Consider the following 21,164-nt stretch of genomic DNA (forward strand, 5'->3'; position numbering starts at 1 on the left):
CATATACAGATATATGTCTTATTTAGTGGTATGTAACATTGTAAGCGTATGTATGAATAGAATAAAAGTTAACGTTCTTAAAATGTATTGTCTTATAATTGCATATAATAGAGCCCTATCAACATGGTGACATCGGAGGAATATGCGATTATTTGTTGCACACCTGCAGTGTGAAGTATTTCTGCCACTTAAGTGAATTATATCGCCCAAAAGCCATTTTTTCGGGAAGGGGAAGATTCGTACTCAATATTATTCGATTTGAAGATACGTACTCAATATTATTCGAACTAAGGATTCTTACTCAATATTATTCGAACTAAGCATTCGTAATCGGTATAATTCGAACTGACAATCATGACAGATTCGTTTAGACCCCCTGGACATTTAGATGTTGAAAATATTAACATATCACATAACTTTATCAAATGGAAGCGCCAAATGGAAATTTATTTGACTGCCAGTGGAAATGCTGAGAAAGATGAAAAGATACACAGGGATTTTTTGGCTTATTTTATAGCCGTTATTGGGTCTGTCATATACAAGTTAATATCCTATTACACTGTGCTGGACCTAAAGTTATAGAGATTTATGATCAATTTACGTGGGCAAACATTAACTGAAAGTGGACAAGTATTTGACAAAATAGAAAGCTATTGCAATCCTAGAAAAGATGAAGTGCTAGAATCACACATATTTTTGGTAACAAATCCAGATGAATATACATCATTTGACAGTTTTCTGACAGAGTTAAGAAAGCGTGTTGAGTCTTGTAATGTTGATACACAGAAAGAAAGAATGCTTAGAGATAAAATTGTGTTTAGTAGCAACGGAAAACAACAAGAACTGCTGTCAAGAGAGGAAAATCTGGACTTTGAAAAGGCAATCAAAATATGCCGAGCTTACAAACAATCAAATAAGCATGTGGAAGATGTTCGCAATACATATGATCAACCAATCCACAAAGTTGAGAAGACACATTCATCTAATTCTCATCCAAAACAAGAGTTGAATCGTCCTAGTCAACCGCGTCAGTATAAACCAGTGGCAAAAGAAACAACAACGTCCACATCAGATCGATCACAATGTAAATATTGTGGATACAATCACGATTTAAGAAAAGAAAAGTGTCCGGCATGGGGTAAATTATGTGAGGGATTTGGAGGCAGAAATCATTGTACGAGCAGATGTAAGAAAATACACAAAATTGAAATTGAATCATCAAGTGAAGATGAATTTTGGTCGAAATAGGCCAAAAATATAAAATTATTAAAAGCAAAAATGATTGCGAATGATTGTGAAGTTGATTTTCAAATTGATACAGGTGCAGAGATCAATACAATTAACAGAAAATATGTAAAGAAAAGTCAAAGAAATTTTTTTTTCTCTAAACTTAAGATGTGGAATAGGTCAACAGTAAGTTCAATTGGTGGAGCAAGCTTGAATATAAAAAATCCGTGCAATGGAGAAGAAGAAATTGTTAAATTTGTCATTGTTCAAGATGAATTTGAATGCCTGCTTGTATGAAGCAAAAGCTGAACCTAATAACTGTAGACACTGAAAATTTCATCGGAAAAGTTGAAAAGTATTTAGGAGATCAATGGTGAAGTAAAACTAGTTGTTGAAGAATCAGCAAGCCCAGTTGCATTACCCGTAAGGAACATTCTAATTGCTATTAAATCTGATGTGAAAGAAGAACTTGATAAGCTTGTAGAAAGAGAAATTTTGGAAAAGGACACTGAACCAACTTAGTGGGTGAATAAAATGGTCATTGTGAGAAAACAGAATGGAAAACTCGGAATTTGCATTGACCAACAATCACTAAACAAAGTGCTAATCAGAGAAAGGTACAAAATGCCTACATTTGATGATATTCTACCTGAATTGAAAGATGCTAAAACCTTTACAAAATTTGATGTGAAGGAAGCATTCTACCATATTAAACTTGACGAAGAACCAAGTATACTGACGACAATGATAACTCAATTTGGAAGGTACAGGTGGAAAAGATTACCGTTTGGACTAAGTGTCTCTAGTGAAATATTTCAAAGGAAATTTGTAGAAGCTCTGAAAGGTCTACATGGAACATTTACGATTGCAGATGATATTATTATTGTTGGCTGTGGTGAAACTTGTTATGTCTTCTACTAATCCATTGTAATCAACTCTTATTCATGATTATCAAGTTTATTCAACTGATCTGCATACATATAAGACAAAGATGACGTCGTCGACGTCAAGTAAAGCTATAATTTAACAAGTTAAGCTAGCATTAATTTATCAATATCACATTTCTCCCATATTTTAAAAGAAATAAATTTTGAAAGTATACCATACGAAAATAAAATTAAGCATTATAAAAATAAAGTTTTGTCTCTATAAGTTGTCTTCCTTTTCCTTAAATTCAAAATTTTGTAATGATCTAGAAAATTTTACCTGTTTACTTCATTCGTTCATTTTCACCTTTAATTATTCATTTATTGATCCTACTTTCGTTTTTGAAGCTTTTATTAGCGCATTAGTTGACTGGTGTCTTAGTAAATTTTCACAAGACATCAGATCAATGTCACGTATCATGCCAGATATTATTCTAGTCCGTGAGTTAAGTTGAGATCCCTATATGTTTCCATGCCAGAATATGTTGTGTCATGTGTTTTCACGACGTGTTTATCTTTCCATGTAATGTGAATAAACCCTCTTATAAGTCACTATTTATGTTGCATATCAATTTAATCCATGTTTATGAATGTTTCTGCAAGATAACCTTTACAGAAACTTGTTAAATCCTTCATATTTTAATATTTTATATTTGACCTCGTTCTGTATCTTGGAATTGACTGTGAGCAGTTGCTACTAGCAACAGTCTGAGGCGGGCTATTTGAAATCTTATTTATTGTTGTTTAAACTATCGTATTTTTGCAAAGAATGATGATTAACCCAAGAAAGAGAACCTTTGAGGTAAATGAGTGATTTATATATAAATTATGTATTTTTCCTTATATTTTTAAGTAAGATATTGATGTTTTTTATTATTAAGAGCACCTTGCACTTTGCACACAATACACATGCAGTTGTGAGTTGTGAGCCGCACATCTCACACTTGTGGGCAGTGAGTCTCACATCACAGACATGTGAACCGTGAGCCCCACATCACACATTGTGAGCTGTGAGCTCTGCTAGTACATGTATATAAACCCTGCTCACAAATTATCTTGGCTTTACACATTTTCTTATTTTTGCTCCGAACTTACGGACGTTTTCATCAGTATTTTAAACTTTAGGTGCGCTCTAGATTTTTGAAGATAATTTTTTTTCAAAAGTGATAACTTAACAACAGTTTTTCTAAATTGTTCAGAAAAGTTAAATTTACACATTATATAGTCTTTTTATTCTTGTTTATTATATAACAAAGAATTAGTACTTGGTATAAACCTTTTTAAGCTGTGTTCACTCAACTTCCCCGTCATGTTTTACGAGATTATGAAGAAATTATTTTAGTAGTACTTATAACACGACGTCGCCCGCCTGATGACCGAAATGTCCGACTGCTGCCGTCCGATTGTCACTGTGTTCGGACGGACATCGGCCGCTATTACGATTTTTTTTTTTTGGAAAAAATAGACGCCGCCCGGTGGCAGTTCGTCATTTGTGACTTAGGCATAAATCAGTTTAGTCTAGCGTTGTTAGATAATAGCTCGATTAACGCTATCTACTCGTGTATACAAAAGCTTAAATAGTTGGGAAAAGGTCTCCTTTCACTGACCAAATACATCCTATATCAAGAACCGCTATATTCTTCGTATACAGACGAAATACATATTTAATGAAATGTGTCGTGTTTATGGGAACAATGAACTTTCTTTATCATCTGTCACACGGTGGTGTAAGAAATTTCAAAGTGGTGTGTATTCAGTAAAAGATGCACCTCATGCACGCCGTCCGAAAACTGCAACTTCATCAAAATTGGTTGAACAAGTAGTGATTTGATTGCTTCTGATGCAAGATTTACAACTAGGTATATAGCTAAATGCGTTGGTATCTTTGTAAGAGCTGCTCATACAATATTCAGACTTGATTTAAAAATAAGAAGGATAAGTGCCAGATGTATACAAAAGAGCAAAACCTTATTTGGGTAAGAATCTCCTAACAATTGTTGAAACAGTTCCCTAAATACAACAATCAATCATTCGCAATTATCATCACTGGCGATGAGACAAGGTTTACTTTTAAATATGGGTAACCAAAGGGAGTCAAAGACCTTGCATAGCAAACCGCACCATGAGCGTCAGAAAAGTCATGTATGTAATTCTCTTTACCAATCAATCCTGCTATTCAATTTGCCGTACCGAATGGTAAATCTATAAATGCCAAGTTTTACAAAGGCAAGGTCCTTCAAAAATTAAAGAAATATTCAAAATCCTCAACCAGCAACTGGTCTCCTTGGTGTCAGGTGGTTGCATGACAATGCTTCTTCACACAAAGCGGCCATTGTACGAGATTATCTGAAACAGGAAAAGGTTGAGGCTTCCTCACCCTCCTTATTCGCCAGATCATGCCCCTTGTGACTTTTTCCTATTTCCGAGGCTCAAAAAACACATTGCTGGAAGAAAATATTAAACGAAACTTTGTATATCACATGGTGGTGAATATTTTGAAGGATTAAGATATATATTTTCAAATTGGCACTGTTTGTTAAGCACTTTTGAAATTTGATCCAGTTGCGTTTATATTTGAAAACCTCTCATATTTTAAGCAATTCTACTTGATAGATGATTCTCAATCATTTTAGGTAACAAATAGAAGAGTTATAACACAAAAGCTTTCAAGCAAGAAATATTCAGTTGCAACAGCAGTGATATTGTTTCTATATTTGAAGTATTGATGTAATGACTCTTTGATATACATTATTGTTCTAAGGTAAATGAATTATAGTTTCCGCCCTGTTGGGTCCAATTTTTTGTCCGGAGCATACCTCCTACACGCATGGAGGCATTAAATTAAACTTCACACAAACGCTTGTCCGACGCAAAACTTCAACATTCATAAAGGGATTTCAATATAACTTGGCACAAATGTTCACCATTGTGAGTCAAAGTATCGCGTGCAGAATTAAGGTACCTGCGGCAAGATCAAGGTCACACAGAGGGGTCAAAGTTCAGATAAAAATAATTATGTAAATTTTTTTTTGGATCATTTAGTCATCATTTATTGAGGGATTGAAAAACAAATGGTCGTTATCATAACTACTAGTGCGAAACATGTAATTTAGGTTAATATATGAAGGTCAAGGTCACTAAAGATGATAAAATATAGAAATTTTGTCAAGAGCATATCTCCTTCACGCATGGTGGGATTCTAATGTAATATCTGCATGCAGCGAAATGTTAACCACTATGAGATGCAGTGTCACGTGCATGAACCAGGTCTTTGGGTTAAAGGTTAAGGTCATACTTAAATCATTGAAAAATGCTTGGTCGGAACCGAATTTCTTCATTCATCGTGGGATTTTAATGTAACTCGGCACAAATGTTCAGCATTGTGAAGCTTATTGCGCACTTAATTCAGGTCCCTGCTACCAAAGTCAAGGCCTGATAGAGGTCAAAGTTTGTGTACGAGGATCATTTAATCATTTATTGATGGATTGTAACACAAATGATTACTATCATGTCTACACATGTGTGACATATACGTTCAGGCATTTACTACCAAATCGCAGAAACGTATATGGCACATAAAGACAGCTGTGATAAATTCGGCCGAAAATGTTCTACACGTGTGACATATAAGTTCCGTGACATATACGGTCCAGTAGAGCTATAAGCGTACCTAAATATGCAACATATTCCTGTATCTGTTGGACGTTTGAGGTTATTGCTTATCGTAATGCATACATTCCATAAATTTTCATACGACTTTAATACGTTATCAAATATCAAATTCAGATGGCATCATAAGAGAGGTTTTGCGCGCAAACTGTTGCAATAGTTTCCAAATTATTTCGGATTTTTGTACCCCCACTTTAGGGGGGGGACATTTAGATTTACCCTTGTCCGTCAGTCCTTCCGTCCGTCCGTTCTCTTTTATGTCGCACGTAACTCAAAAAGAATTTGACCTAGAGTCATGAAACTTAACAGGAATGTTGATCAGCATGTGCAGTTGTGCACCTAGGTATTTTCGTGTTGATTTATTCAGTATTTTTAGAGTTATTGCCCTTGACTTAGTAAAAATTTGCAATTTTCAACTTGTGTCGCACGTAACTCAAAAAAAAATGTTGACCAAGAGTCATGAAACTTTACAGGAATGTTGATCAGCATGTGTAGTTGTGGACCTGGGTATTTTCATGTGGATTAATTTAGTATTTTTAGAATTATTGCCCTTGACTTAGTATATATTTGCAATTTTCAACTTGTGTCGCATGTTACTCAAAAATGTTTTGACCTAGAGTTAAGAAACTTTACAGAAATGTTGATCAGCATGTGTAATTATGCACCTGGGTATTTTCGTGTCGATTTATGTAGTATTTTTATAGTTATTGCCCTTGAGTAAAATTTTGCAATTTGTAGCTTGTGTCGCATGTAACTCAAAAAGGATTTGACATAGAGTCATGAAACTTTACAGGAATAATGATCAGCATGTGTAGTTGTGCACCTGAGTATTTTCATGTGGATTTAATTAGTATATTTAGAGTTATTGCCCTTGACTTAGTAAAAATTTGCAATTTTCAACTTTTGTCGTATGTTACTCAAAAACGTTTTGACCTAGAGTCATGAAACTTTACAGGAATATTAATCAGCATGTGTAGTTTTGCACCTGGGTATTTTCGTGTGAATTTATATAGTATTTTTAGAATTATAGCCCTTGACTTAGTAAAACTTTGCAATTGTCGCATGTAACTCAAAAAGGATTTGACATACAGTCATGAAACCTTACGGGAATGTTGCTCCGCATATGTAGTTAATGCACCTTGGGTTTTGCTAGTGGATTTATCCAGTATTTGTAGATTTATTTCCCTTGACTTAGTAAAAACTGTTTCATTATGTTGTGTTAGCTGTTCCTTGAGTGCTTGAGTTAGAATCAACCAACTTTACAAGAATTATGATCAACATCACTTTCAAGCTATGCACCTGGAACTTTGCATGTGGATTTTTTTTCAGTTTTTTTAGAGTTATTGCCCTTTACTTAAAGTAGTATAAATTTGCAATTTTCAACTTGTTCATGCATAGCCCAAAAAATATTTGACTTGTAGGCCTGAAAGTTTACAAGAATGTTGGTCAGCATGTGTTCTTATGCACCTTGGGGTTTGCTTGTGGATTTATTCAGTATTTGTAAAGTTTTTGCCCTTTACTTAGTAAAAGATTTTTAGTTTTCACCTTGTGGCACATGTGGTCCAAAACATATTTGACCTAGACTCATAAGATTGACAGAACAGTGGAGTGTGGGAGCACCCGTGTCCTATGGACACATTTCTAGTTTTCTCTATTTTTTTATTAATTTAAATCCACTAATGACATCACAAATACCTTTTTTTCTTTAATATAAAAACAGTCATTACTTGAATTTTATTAATCAGAAGAATCAACACTAACTGTCGTAATAAAATTAAAACTCTCTTATTCTTAAAAACCTTTTACTTTGTAATATGAGAGCTAAGGCAAAATTGTCACAGTGCAATACTATTTTGTTTCCTTTTAATTTCTATCCCCACACCAAAAATGCAAACATGATGAGTAAAAATACCACTATTGTCATATCTTTAAATAACTAATATTGCAAATAGAAGGCCATTAGAAATTAAACCAGTTTCCATTTATAAATGCACCACTAACCATATTTTGTTTGTTTCCAGTAAATAAATCAATATATTGGAATGAAACCTAATTTTGGTAAGTCATTACTGATGTCCCGTTGTAAAGAATAAAAAGTAAACCAAGTAACGAGTTTTTCCTTTTAATTCTTTAAAAAAGTGCGTCTATTTTGCCTGAGTCTGTGCTTGATATATCCGACAATTAAATGTTCTGTCAACAGGAACAACTTTCGTAAAGAAGTAAGGCTGTTAAACTGCCGGTCTGATTTTCTTTTTCATCAAAATTTCTGAAATAATGTCTTTAAGTTTGCTTTTTAATTTTTTTTAAATCTTCAGGAACGCGTATTTTCATATATACAGAGTCGATTTCTAAACATTATATTAGATTTTCTGCCATAGAAAAAGTCGTCAAGGTAATGATTTAAGTTATTTGATTTTACATATTTTCATATAGCAAATTACAATGCAGATATGAAACCTTTACAAAATTTGCTGGGCTTATTGAACAACAACCTATATTTTTGCACCCAGTATTTATCGTTAAATTATGTTCCTAAAAGAACGAACTCATCAGGATGAACAGGACACAAGTTAACTGCGGAATCAAAGTATCAGGTAATGATTGTGATATACTTTTGTGAAGATCTTAAATATTATCACATTTTGTGTATTGAACAGAGGATGAATCTTTATTATAAAAAAATTATATACACTAGAAAGGTGCGGATATGATAAATTTGAATTTTTGGTATTGATTAATATGAATACTGGAAAACGGTTTATTAACAAATGTCAAATCATTCGACAAAGCTCTCCTTCTTAATCTAATATAGACATTATTATTGAAGGAAAAGTTATTGCCGATTAGAGATTTTTCAAATATAAAGAATTGATAGGAGGTCATTTATAGGTAATTTAAACCCCTCTTTCAAACCTGTAAATAAATACTTTATTATACACATGATCTTAGAGCCATACTTCTAGGTGTGAAAGTTAAATCGGCGATTGGCCTAGGTCCCTTACTTTAGATATTAAACCCAGCTGGATCTTGTGGCGGTCTTGGAAATATCGTTTTTTACGGGAATATCGGGAGATTACCCTAGATGTCCCCGAAACTTTTTCTTGTGTGGCCACTTTTGCATATTATAAAATAAAATGCCAAAACGTCATGAAACGTTTAAATGTAATTCGATGCAGTTGTCCACGATCTTCAAGAATATATCTAAATCATTCTATTTTGAGAATCACATGTGCATTTGGAAATTGCGACTAAAAATTTCAGAACAGGAAATAGTCTCACCGAAGACGAATGATGAGAATAATACATGACATTTCCACTGATAAAAGGAATTATACTGAATAAAAAAATGACGAGTAGAGGAGAACTCTTGCTGCCACTGATCAGGAAACATTTCTGATGGAGGGGAGGGAAACTAACTATAAACAGTGGTATGTATGAATTTTTCGCAACTGAATGCTACTTTTGCTCTGCCAAAGAAAATAACACGAAGAAAATCAAAAAAGTGTATGATAACAAAGGGAACCTGATTTAAATCATATAATGTCCAACGGGCGCGCATACGTTCACTTTAAATGTGTACCACACAACATCGGCTGATCTTATCATTGGTCGGATACAGGACATTTTATGAGTGATTAATCTTAATGATATTTTTCATTGCATAGAATACGAAGTTCAAAAATTAATTTGTACCGTAGGGAATTGAAATAGCAACATAAGGAAGTTATTTCAAAGTATCTTAATAATAAAAAGTGCAAGTCAGAAGCAATCCTATGTTCTCCGCTGTCTACAGAGTGAACATCCAACTAAAATTTATGCAATTTCCAAATCAGACAGTGACAAACATAGCAATGATTGCACCACTGATATATCTGATATTTCAGTGTAGACTGAAATATAGTGTGACACAAACAGTGATTACATCGTGGATTGTTTGCGCCATATACAAACTAAATTGACAATAGTAAAATGTACTCATACTAAAAAGCGTTTAACTACCAAAATCAAGTCGGTCAGTTGAAAGATAAAATAGCCAGAAATAAGGCTTGTATCGCAAATAAATTCTTAAACTTATGATCAAGTTGATACGTTGTGTGATAGTACTTTGAAAATAGACAATGACATTGCCAACTATTCAGAAACAGTGCTGAAAAAAGTCAAGCCTGTTTATGATATTCTAAAACACTTCTAGGACAAGGGACATATTTTCACGCACAGAAACAAACTTATCCCCTTGTTCACACATCTCTGAACTGCCGTACGGCAAACAAAAACGGTACAGTTATTCTTGAAGACTCAATACTGAAAGGAATACTTCGTGCATCCCAGGAACGAGATCCAGTAATGCGTTATTACAAGTAGGGTCACTGGAATATAGATGGACGCAAAAACGTTGTAATTCATGTAGGCGGAAATGAGTATTTGGCAAAACTCCACTTTCCACAACATTTGATGATATTCTTTAAGCTGCTATTCGTCTCCGGGAACAACAAATTGATGTATACTTGTGAACCGCGACTTATATTGATGTGTACAAATCGTTCGTGTTCAGAGATTGAGGGGTCGTTAAGCAGTTCTATTCACCTTAATGAGACAGGATCTAGAACACTGGTAATGGCAATTAACCAAGTGCTAAACATCTTTCTCCCAAAGCGTTTGGTTAATGAGACGCAACGTGTTATACTCAATGTTTTAGATACAGATACATTTTTAGTATTAAATAAATGTTTCATAAAGAGATTCTTCGGTATGAATCGAAGTGTTTAGGATTGTGTTTGTTTAGTTTCACGGCGCACCAGCACAGTATAGGTCATATTACAGACAGGAAGATAATTTTTGCTAACCTCGGGTGTTACAAACTTCAAAGCAACACCAGTTGTCAAAATCAACTCAACCTCCGGGGCTTAGAGATGCAGTTATTCCAGTTATTCGAGCCCTTTAAGTTGCGCCTTACGATTACGCAGGGATAAACGGTGGCTAAAATTCCCTTGTCTCAATTTTTTAAAGGCAATCCTTCACCCACAAGGGACACAATGTTTCAGGTACTTCATTTCTGAAATTATTGTTTCAGATATAGACAATTTATTATGAAACTTATTTGTTTCGATACAGACACTCGCTCAATAATTCAAATACAGACACTTTATTACAAAACTCAATATTTCAGATAATTAAACCAAATGTTGCATATGATATTTGAGTAGCTCAATTACTCGCTAGAAAAAAAAACGAAACAAAAAACATCACGGATATATTAAAATCGAATTGTAAAACAATTATAAAATAAATAACTTGTATTTTGATTCTGAAATGTTTGAAAATATCAACTGGCCGGTTAATATATTTTTTTAAAGATTTTCTACAATAAAATCAGTCCCTTGTAATGGTTTGCCCAGCTGTCAGTACATGTATCAGAATACAAACCAGGAGTACTTACGGTATTGAGCCATCAAAAATGATTAGCAACAAAGGGCATCTTATATAATTATCTTATATGTCATCTTAAAGCAAATGATCCAATATATTGTGCTAAGATGTAATGACTCGTCACGATATGATCTGAATAAGGAAATTACCAAACAAAATTGAACGTCAAGTATGATTGATTCCTTCCATCTTTTCTATTCATTTATTGAGTCACAAACAAATGAAATAGACAGAACCTTATATTATATATATATATATATATATATATATATATATATATATATATATATATATATATATATATATATAAACTCTTATAATAAATAAAATATTTGTCTTAATGATGTAACATTTCTGACTCGGAACCCTTATTCAAATGCGCCGCGCTTTGAACTTAGGAACCTACAGTCATGGTTCAGGATTTTGCTGGCTCTCACGATAAAAGCACGACGCATTTGAATACGACAAAGCCGGGAGACAAGTTTTAATTTGTAGAAATTATATATAAACTCTTATAATAAATAAAATATTTGTCTTAATGATGTAACATTTCTGACTCGGAACCCTTATTCAAATGCGCCGCGCTTTGAACTTAGGAACCTACAGTCATGGTTCAGGATTTTGCTGGCTCTCACGATAAAAGCACGACGCATTTGAATACGACAAAGCCGGGAGACAAGTTTTAATTTGTAGAAAAATATTCTAAATGGAGTAAAGCGGCGATAGTTTATATGTTTATTTCGCATATTGTGTCCGTAATAAAGCTTAAAGTGAAGGATAATATTAACTTCGTCGATGAGCAAATAATTATGTGAACATATTAGAAATTGAAAAAATGCAAGGTTGTTTTTAAGGTAGGTGTGCGGATTTTTTTCAAGCAAACATTTTGCAAACAACTCGCATTTTGTTTTTTACGTGGAGACACAACTGGAGTGATTTCTCCATCATGAAATTAATGATGACCTTCTTAAAGGTCTCCTTTCCGTACACGTCAACTATCGGGAACAGCGCTTATCCAACCAATTACGCAAAATAATCGTGAGACTAACGTTTGTATATGTTAATCCACTAGGACTTTCAATCATCAGTCCTCGTCACCAATGAAAAATTCTAAGTGTAATGTATATTAAAGACCTAAAACGGGATGGATTGATATAGCCATATTACATTTATACAGGATAGCACATTATCAACATAATTAACCCTTTCGCTGCCAGAGGGTTATTGTTTCATTGTTCACATATTTGCCAGAGGATTTTCTAAGAAATTACTATATTATTAATTAATATAATTATTATTATTTGTTATTAGTACTATAATAATTATATATGTTTCCAAATCTGTTAGTATAATAATAATTATTGTTGATGGTATAATTTTCTTTATATTTATTATTATTATTAATAATTTATTATTATTACTATTATTATTATAGAAACGGCTAAAGCCGTCCATATGGCAAATACGCCGAAAATAACAGGGACGGCTTAAGCCGTCCCTATGGCATTGAAAGGGTTAAGGTAACTATCCACAGTATATTTCAAGTTCCTGCCGTCAATGTCCTTCAAGCAATACGTCTGATAATTCTGCTAACCTGGAAAAAAACACTTTTTGTTGACAGCGTAATAACCTGGAAAAAACACATTTTGTTGACAGCGTATATGACACAAGATTGCAAATCTACATTGAAACTATCCCATCTACAATAGTCAAGCAGTCAAAAAATTTGCAATTCATTCCGCCGAAGCCCATATCTACTGTGACTCCGAGACCCAAAACAGGACATTTCGTTCCTCTGGCAAAAAACAAAGCAAAATAATCATAAAATTAATTATTTTCCAAGAATATGAATAGCTTACCCACAATTGGTATTGATCGTTCATTTTGGTTACTTTTTTCTAGGGTTTCATATTGTAACAACAAGGAACGTGTTTAGACTTTTGCCTATGATACAAAAGAGAAAGAACATCAAAACACTCGGTAATCTGATTTATACACGGGGGCTAAGCCCCCTCGTACAAATCAGACAGCCTCTTGTTTCGATCGATGCTCTTGGTTTTACTTCATACACAGGTTAACTTAATACAGTGCACTGTACAATGAAAGAGATATGTGAAGTTGCCGGCCTAGCGGTCCAGCGGTCTGGCGGCGTGAAGTTGGCGGTCCAGCGGCCTGGCGGCGTAAAGTTGGTTGCCTGGCGGTCTGAAGTTGGCGGCTTAACGGCCCTTTAAGAATCACTTTAAGAAAAATATTTAAAAAGCCGGAAATTTTACAGTTGTAAAAATGTTATAGATATGATAAAAACGAAACATAATGAAGTTCTTAAGACTATTCTTTATATATAAAAAGAAAAAAATCACTTTGAAAGATTTTTTTAATCTATAGTTTTTGTGAAGTTGCCGGCCCAGCGGTCTGGCGGCCAAACATTTAAATGTTGTAGAAATGTTATTTCAACAATAAAACGGCATTTAATAAAGCTCTAAAGACAATTCTTGTTATCTAAAGGATATATAAAAAGAAAAATCTTATCATTTAACAGTTATCGTATATAAAAGAAAAACATCACATTTGGAAAGTGTTTTTTTTCTCTGGCGACCTGGCAGTTGGAAATTTTTAAGTTGTAGAAATGTTTTAAATATGATAAAAACGAGACATAATGAAGTTCTTTTGACTATTCTTGATATTTTAAAGGTATATTAAAAGAAGAAAAATCTTGTTCAGAGAACTTTTTGATTTTATCATTTCTGTGAAAATTTTAATGCTGTAGAAATGTTATTTCAACAATAAAACGGCATTTAATGAAGTTTTTAAGACAATTCTTGTTATTTAAAGGATATATAAAAAGAAAAAAATTATTTTGAGAACACTTTTTTTATTTGATCATTTCTATGAAGTTGGCGGTTTTGCGGCCTAACGGCCTGAAAGTTTAATGTTGTCTCAGTTTGGAAAAGAATCGAAAAACGACTCTTTAAGTTTATTATTTTGTCAAGACATATCTTATCATTTAACAGTTATATAACAGAAAAACAACACATTTAGAAAGTTTTTTTCTCTGGCGACCTGGCAGTTGGAAATTTTACAGTTGTAGAAATGTTATAAATATGATAAAACGGGACTTGATGAAGTTTTTAAGACTATTCTTGATATTAAAAGGTATATAAAAAGAAAAAAATCACTCTGAGAGATTTTTTTAATCTATCATTTTTGTGAAGTTGGCGACCTGACGACCAAACATTTTAATGCTGTAGAAATATTATTTCAACAATAAAACGGCATTTTATGAAGATTTTTAAAACAATTCTTGTTACATAAAAGATATATAAAAAGAAAATATCACATTGAGAAAACTTTCTTTTTTATTTTATCACTTTTTGTGAAGTCTGTGGCCTTGCCGCCCAGCGGCTTAAACTTTACGGTTATAGAAATGTTATAAAAAGAAATGGTATTTAATGAAGTTCTTGTTATTTAAAAGATATATAAACAAAGGATCAATTTGAGAGATCTTTTATCATTTTTGTGAAGGTAGCGCTGTAGGAGCACATTTGTCTCGGAGCACATTGGTCTTACGTAAGACCGATGCGGTCGCATTTGTCCCACATGAGACAAATGGGACCTCAAATGTCTACCCCAAAAAACTCATTTGTGTGATAAATGTGCTCCAAACAAGTTTTTTAAGGGACAAGAAAGCACATTTGTCTCATGTGTTTTTAAGGGACAAAAAAGCACATTTGTCTCATGTCATTTTTTATGAATTATTTGTCACATATTTCTCCACGGCAGAAATTCTTTTTTAGAATCTAGGTTCACCGTTTCACCTCATGTCAAGTGTAATCATCAATAGGTTTGCTTTCTTTATGAAAACCTAAAGTGAACTATTATTTATAATATCTCTAATTCAAAAAATTTATTGGCTTAACCTGAAAGCGTACACTGAAACATACTAAATCCCGTTCACGATGGTACAATCGTGACAGCGCGATGGCACGATAGTACGTTGATGAAAACGCCATGGTGCGATGGTGAAAACTCAATGGTACGAACGTGAAACAACGATTGTACGATGTTAAAACAACGAAGGCTCGATGATGAAAAGGTGATCGTTCTATGGTGAAAGACGATGTTACGATGGTGAAAATACGATGGTATGATGATGAAAGCGCGATATTATTTTCTCTATCGTGTCATCGCATCAACGTGATTTTAACACCGTGCCATCGTGTTTTAATCATCGTACCATCTCAATTTCACCTTTGTACCATTGTACATAGCTGTTCAGGGAGACAAAATGTTACTTATGTCCAAATGGAACACCGTAATCGGTTGATATTGAATGATATAATATCGTGACTGGTTTCGTATCTCGCCGAAATCTCGCGTCTAGCGAAATCTCGCGTCTCGTTGCGCATCTCGTTCGTCGACGCGAGACAAGAAATTGATTCCAGGTCATATACCGCTAAGTAGTATTCCCTTTATAGTCTACACAGAATCACTTAAAGGCCCATTATGCCTGAGAAATGCTTTTATTTGTATTCCCCAAAAGCTTTTTATTTTTGGTATACTTTTATAGCTCCCAAAAGATACTCATTGGCTAATTACCTGAAGCATTTTTTCATCTGCTGCTTTTTGCAGTTTGTACAGTCGAAGTGATTTAGAATTTTGAATTGAAGTCAAAATACTACTTTGTTTACATTTTTCTACTTTTATAACGCATAATTTATCGCGAATTTCTTTGGGTTACAAGCATCTAACTTCCTCAGAAATCATTATTTGAATATTAATAAATTCATTCTTGCCCTATCTAAAGAAGTAAAAATTTATTTATATCGGAAATCTCGTGGTACGGGATACTTCGATATTGCGAGATCTCGTGTTACAATATCGTGTCTCGCTTCGTGTCTCATCGGAATGTCGCGTCTCGCGCCCGATTCTGAGTGGCCCGATATCACATAATTATGGCATAACCCGGATTATTTCAGGAACTCATGCATGTTTTAAGTGCTTTTTCAATGGCGGATCTGAAAGAATGACGATTTTTTATACATATATTTCTGATGAAAACAAAATAGTGTGTAATGGTCTTCTTTTTCTCTTTTATAGATCATTTAAGGGGCGTCGAACTATTCATGCGAGGATCCCGGTCAGGGTTCAAATGCGGAATACATATCCGCGTGCGCACGTAATTGCTATCGCGTGGCCACGTAAAAGCTATCGTGTGCGCACATAATAAATAAGAAAATTCTATGTCCCCTTAATGCCACCGTAGATACTACCTTGTTTTTGCTTAGAATATTTCTAGTGCCATAAATCATTTATAAAACTTTAAGCATTGAAAATAAACGTATCTAAATTAATAAAGATAAGAATAGACTTGCTGCATATGTGTTTAGGTTCTGGATGCTGCACTTGTAGAAAATTTCGTTTTGACATGCAGAACAGGTATAATCTTTATAATTTAATATATGACTCTTATGCATTTTTGGCTGACCGGAAGTGACCACAAAACGGTATTATAAATACAGAAAACACAGAACAATCGCTAGTAGCCCGTATACAGATGGGCATAATCATTACCTTTTAAGAATTTTATGGAAAAATGTGAGACAAATGTGCTTCGAGTGTCCTTTCTATTATGTGTCGAACACATCTGTCTCATTTCCAATTTGTCGCAAATATGAATGTTTACGAACACATCGGTCACACAAAGTGAGACAAATGTGCTCCGAGACAATTGTGCCTTGGATTCAGGCGTTCATATTTTTTGCATATTCTTATCATTATATCATACTTATTTGTGTTTTTGATGATATCGATTTGCCGAACAGAAGCACATAAAAAATTGACAGACTGGAACGCAGGCTAACATATGGTGTACAATTTCTGAAACAAATATGAATGGTCCTTAATGAAGTTTTAAATCATTTTTTTTCGGGTCCTATCCAATTTATTCTCCCCGTCCCAACCATGAGTATAAGTCAGGTAATCATCCTTTACTGACTTTACAAAATAACTTTTGCTTACACATTTATTAACAATAACTCATGATTATAGTATGAGGTTATGATCATACACTAAATGATTATATCCTTCTTATTGGATGAAACTGAAAGGTTGGAAAAAATGGATAAATGGTTGGAATTCCGATTGCTAGCACAAGTGTAAATTAGTCGTTATTGGGGTGAAAAATCGTTGCCAGGTTGTATTGAATGTTTCCATGTTGTTATTTTAATGCTATAATTTGTTTAAGTTCAATACTTGATCTTGAAAATTTTAAGAATTGGTTTGTATTTAAATTTGTATATGTTGTATTTTGCGAGTAAATGTATATACTTAGTTGTTTAATTTATTATCATGAAACACATGTTTGTCAATATATCGTTCTTGCTATTGATGTATTTAAACATTACTTTCCTATAGTGTTGTTTATACGGACATTCCCAGAATAAATGTACAGTATCTCTGGAGCGGAACCCAATTACTTTTCCAGAATTAGAATATGTGACCCAATGTTTAGGAGTCCACTGCTGTATCCATTGACCGCTGACACCGTAAGCTTTATGTTACTAAAGTATCGGCTGAATATACTCCTGCTTCGTCATAGATATAAATGTGGATCATATATATAATTATATAGAAGTAAAAAAAGATGCGACAAATGTAAGATATACAACACTTAAAAATTCAACATGAGCACAAAACTCGCTTAAGATGGGACACATGGAGATTCGTGCCAAATGTGCTCCTACATTCATGAACTTCTTATAAATATAAATATAAATATATATTATTTTGATCACCAAATTGAAGAAACAGTATTATCCCCCAGAAATTTCCATCACTACCCTCCACAGTTAGTACCAGTTCAGTTCAAAATATACATTACTATCTATTTTTTACTTGCGTAACAGTAATGCTCAATTTTTTAGCAGGCCCTTTGTATATGCTCTTCGAGCTCGTAAATTAGTTCATTTTTTGTGTTGACTCCTATATATATTCCTTCTCTCTTTGTACAAATTCTTCAATGTTTGGATGTTTGTTTTATTCTGTAAAAGTAGAGATCCCTCTTGAAAGGGCAATATTCCAAAGCAAATATATATGGTTGACACGTGTATACTCTATTTTCTTTGGAGTCTATTCATGAAGATAATAAATTATAAACTCCCTTCATAATTTTCGATGTAGGGCCTTTTCTGTTCTTATGTTGTTTAGAACAGGTTTGTAGCTGTGTAACACCGCACTTTGGGGTCAAACGCACTTTGGGGTCAAACGCACTTTGGGGTCAAACGCACTTTAGGGTCAAAATCGAAAAATTGACCCCAAAGTGCGTTAATATGCTACATATCAACGCACTTTGGGTTCCAGAGGTCTAAAGGTGTAATCTGAGTTCTGCTTAAATACTGAATACTGACTTATTTTCGATCTGCGACATTGAAATATTTGAGGTGGAGTTCAAGATGGCTGTCAATACTTTGATGATGCTTAAGTGATAAAAGTTTCATTAATTTTACCACTTGAAATATCCAAAAATTGTGTTCATATAACAAAATAACGGTGGCATAAAAGTGACATTTGCATTTTTTTATTTAAGTTTTGCATACATATTTTTATTCAAGTTTTGCATATATATATATTTTTTGAGTTTTGCATTCATATTTTATTGTAGTTTTTCGTACATATTTTATTTTTGTTTTTCTCACATATTTTAGCCAATCAAAACAACCTTCAAATCTCATAACAGCCCATAGTTGAGTATAAAACTAGCACAGTGGTTTGGTCACATTTCGGCCCATTTTTGGAATCGGTCCAGTCGTTTTTGGCCGCGCAAGTCTGGTTTCGGCCGACCTTTTTCGGCCCATTTTTTAAATCATATAAATAAGTAGTAGTCCGTACAGGCAGTACTCAAAATATCAACTTTTTAAGTAGTCGCACATTAAGAGCGGAGCTTCAGAATAATGTAAAATTCTCACTGGTGGTATAGAGGGCAGTGTGGGGTATCGATCCCCCCGAGGGTTAAAAATAACATTTTAAAGGCCCATTATGCTTTTATTTATTTTTCTTAAAAGCTTTTTTATTTTGATGTTCTTTTATATTATCAAAAAATACACATTGGCCAATTACCTGAACCATCTTTTTCATCTGTTGCTTTTTGACAATGATGAGTACAGTTATAGTGAATAAGTATTTTATATGGCAGTCAAATACTACATTGTTTTGACAACTTTTATTACAAATAATTTCACATTTATCGCTACTTTATTCGGGTAACAAACATCTTACATTTCTCTGATACCATTATTTTAACATTATAAAATTCATGTTTGCTCTTTCTAAAGATTTCCCATTAAAAAAGCCTCTGGCGAACGGTTGTTACGGAGCTTACAAAAACCCTTAAGTTTGTTGATAAGCTTAATAATATATTTGTAAAAATCACTATTTATAGTCTGATCTAAAAACTTGATGTTTCACCAGAACCTTGCAATAGAGTATATTTATAGTTCTTTGGAAAAAAAATATTAACTGCATTTTATTTCATTCCCAACATATTTAAAGTGGGGCTCAACATGGCACCAAAAGTTATCAAGTAAATGACTGACAGAACGGGATATTTTTCGCAGCATCTTTTAACTTTAGGAATACACAATTTCTGTACTAGAGTTTTTTGAACGGTGGCATAAAAGTGACATTTGCAACTTTTTTTTGTTTTTGATTTTCAAACACTTCGCCATCGGTAAATTACAGTACCCCATTTGCAAACGCCATTTGCAAATACCAACATTTTCATTTTTGGAGGTATCAAAATGATAACAACACTTTTTAGTATATATATACATGTACATTTATATACATGTATATATATATATTTTTTTTTCTAAATCAGTGGAATATAAGGACCTATTTAGATGTTTTATTGTGCATTATTGTAATACAAAGTCATTTGTAACCACCTCCCTTGCCCCCGGGGGAGTGCGGGTTAAAATAGAATCGTGTTTTGGTGTCTGCACTGTTCCGGGGCATAAGGCAGGAATGTTATTATCTGAATATCCCCGTAGAGCGAAGATTTTACCAGTGGTCGGCTTGGTTTAAAGTCAACCCCCCCCCCCGCTATTCTCAGGGGGTTGGGTTGAGTGGTGCATATTCATGGAATAATAACTGATCACCAATCAACAGCCCTTTCCAAATAGACACTTATATGATAATATATAATAATAAAAAAAAACAATAATTACACATGTATATAAAATACATATTAAAGCCGCATCTACACCTTGTCAAGTTTCTTATGTGTCACAGTTAGCTAAATAAATGGGTATTTTAACATATTATCATGCAAATTTTTTACTGAAATGTCTTACTAAGATTACCCAGAATTTATACCTTTGTCTATGCTAAGACTATCATATTTCTGTAAAATGTGTAAATAACAAACGGGAAAATGATGCATTTAGCTTAAAACAATGGAGTTAATGAAGGGTGTACATTCTTTTAAAATAAATGGAAAAGTTGAGAAAAACATATTTTAAGCTTAATAATTGATACAAATTCTTTATTTGGTGATTTATTTAGTGAAAGTTCTTAACTTACTAATCAAGACCATTTAAATCCCTATTGATTCAGAGCACATGTTTTGTGTCTATTTAATACCTTGATTTTTGTTTACCATTGTTTACCATATTTAAAACATAATGAACATAAATTTTCTCTGACCCCAAAGTGCGGTCGTTTGCCTGATGTAAAAAAATGCATATGTACCTGTTTAACGCACTTTGGGGTCGAAATTGAACCCCAAAGTGCGTAACGCACTCTGGGGTCGGACCCCAAAGTACGTAACGCACTTTGGGGTTGGACCCCAAAGTGCGTTTGACCCCAAAGTGCGGTGTTACATAGCTGAAAGATTAAAGTCAAATAGATAAGTGATAG

The 21,164-nt window shown here is 33.6% G+C and overlaps 1 protein-coding gene across 1 annotated transcript in view; it reads left to right on the forward strand.

The window, feature by feature from the left end:
* The first annotated feature begins 1,761 nt into the window (after nt 1–1,761).
* LOC132716797 (uncharacterized) overlaps nt 1,762–21,164 on the forward strand; it is an 86,797-nt gene continuing 67,394 nt past the window's right edge. The window contains exon 1 of the mRNA XM_060700131.1: nt 1,762–1,991. Coding sequence (XP_060556114.1) covers nt 1,762–1,991 — 230 coding nt within the window. The remainder of the gene's footprint in view (nt 1,992–21,164) is intronic.

Source organism: Ruditapes philippinarum, unplaced genomic scaffold (assembly GCF_026571515.1).
Source record: "Ruditapes philippinarum isolate M1 unplaced genomic scaffold, ASM2657151v2 ctg1606_1_1_1_1, whole genome shotgun sequence".
Classification (NCBI taxonomy): domain Eukaryota; kingdom Metazoa; phylum Mollusca; class Bivalvia; order Venerida; family Veneridae; genus Ruditapes; species Ruditapes philippinarum.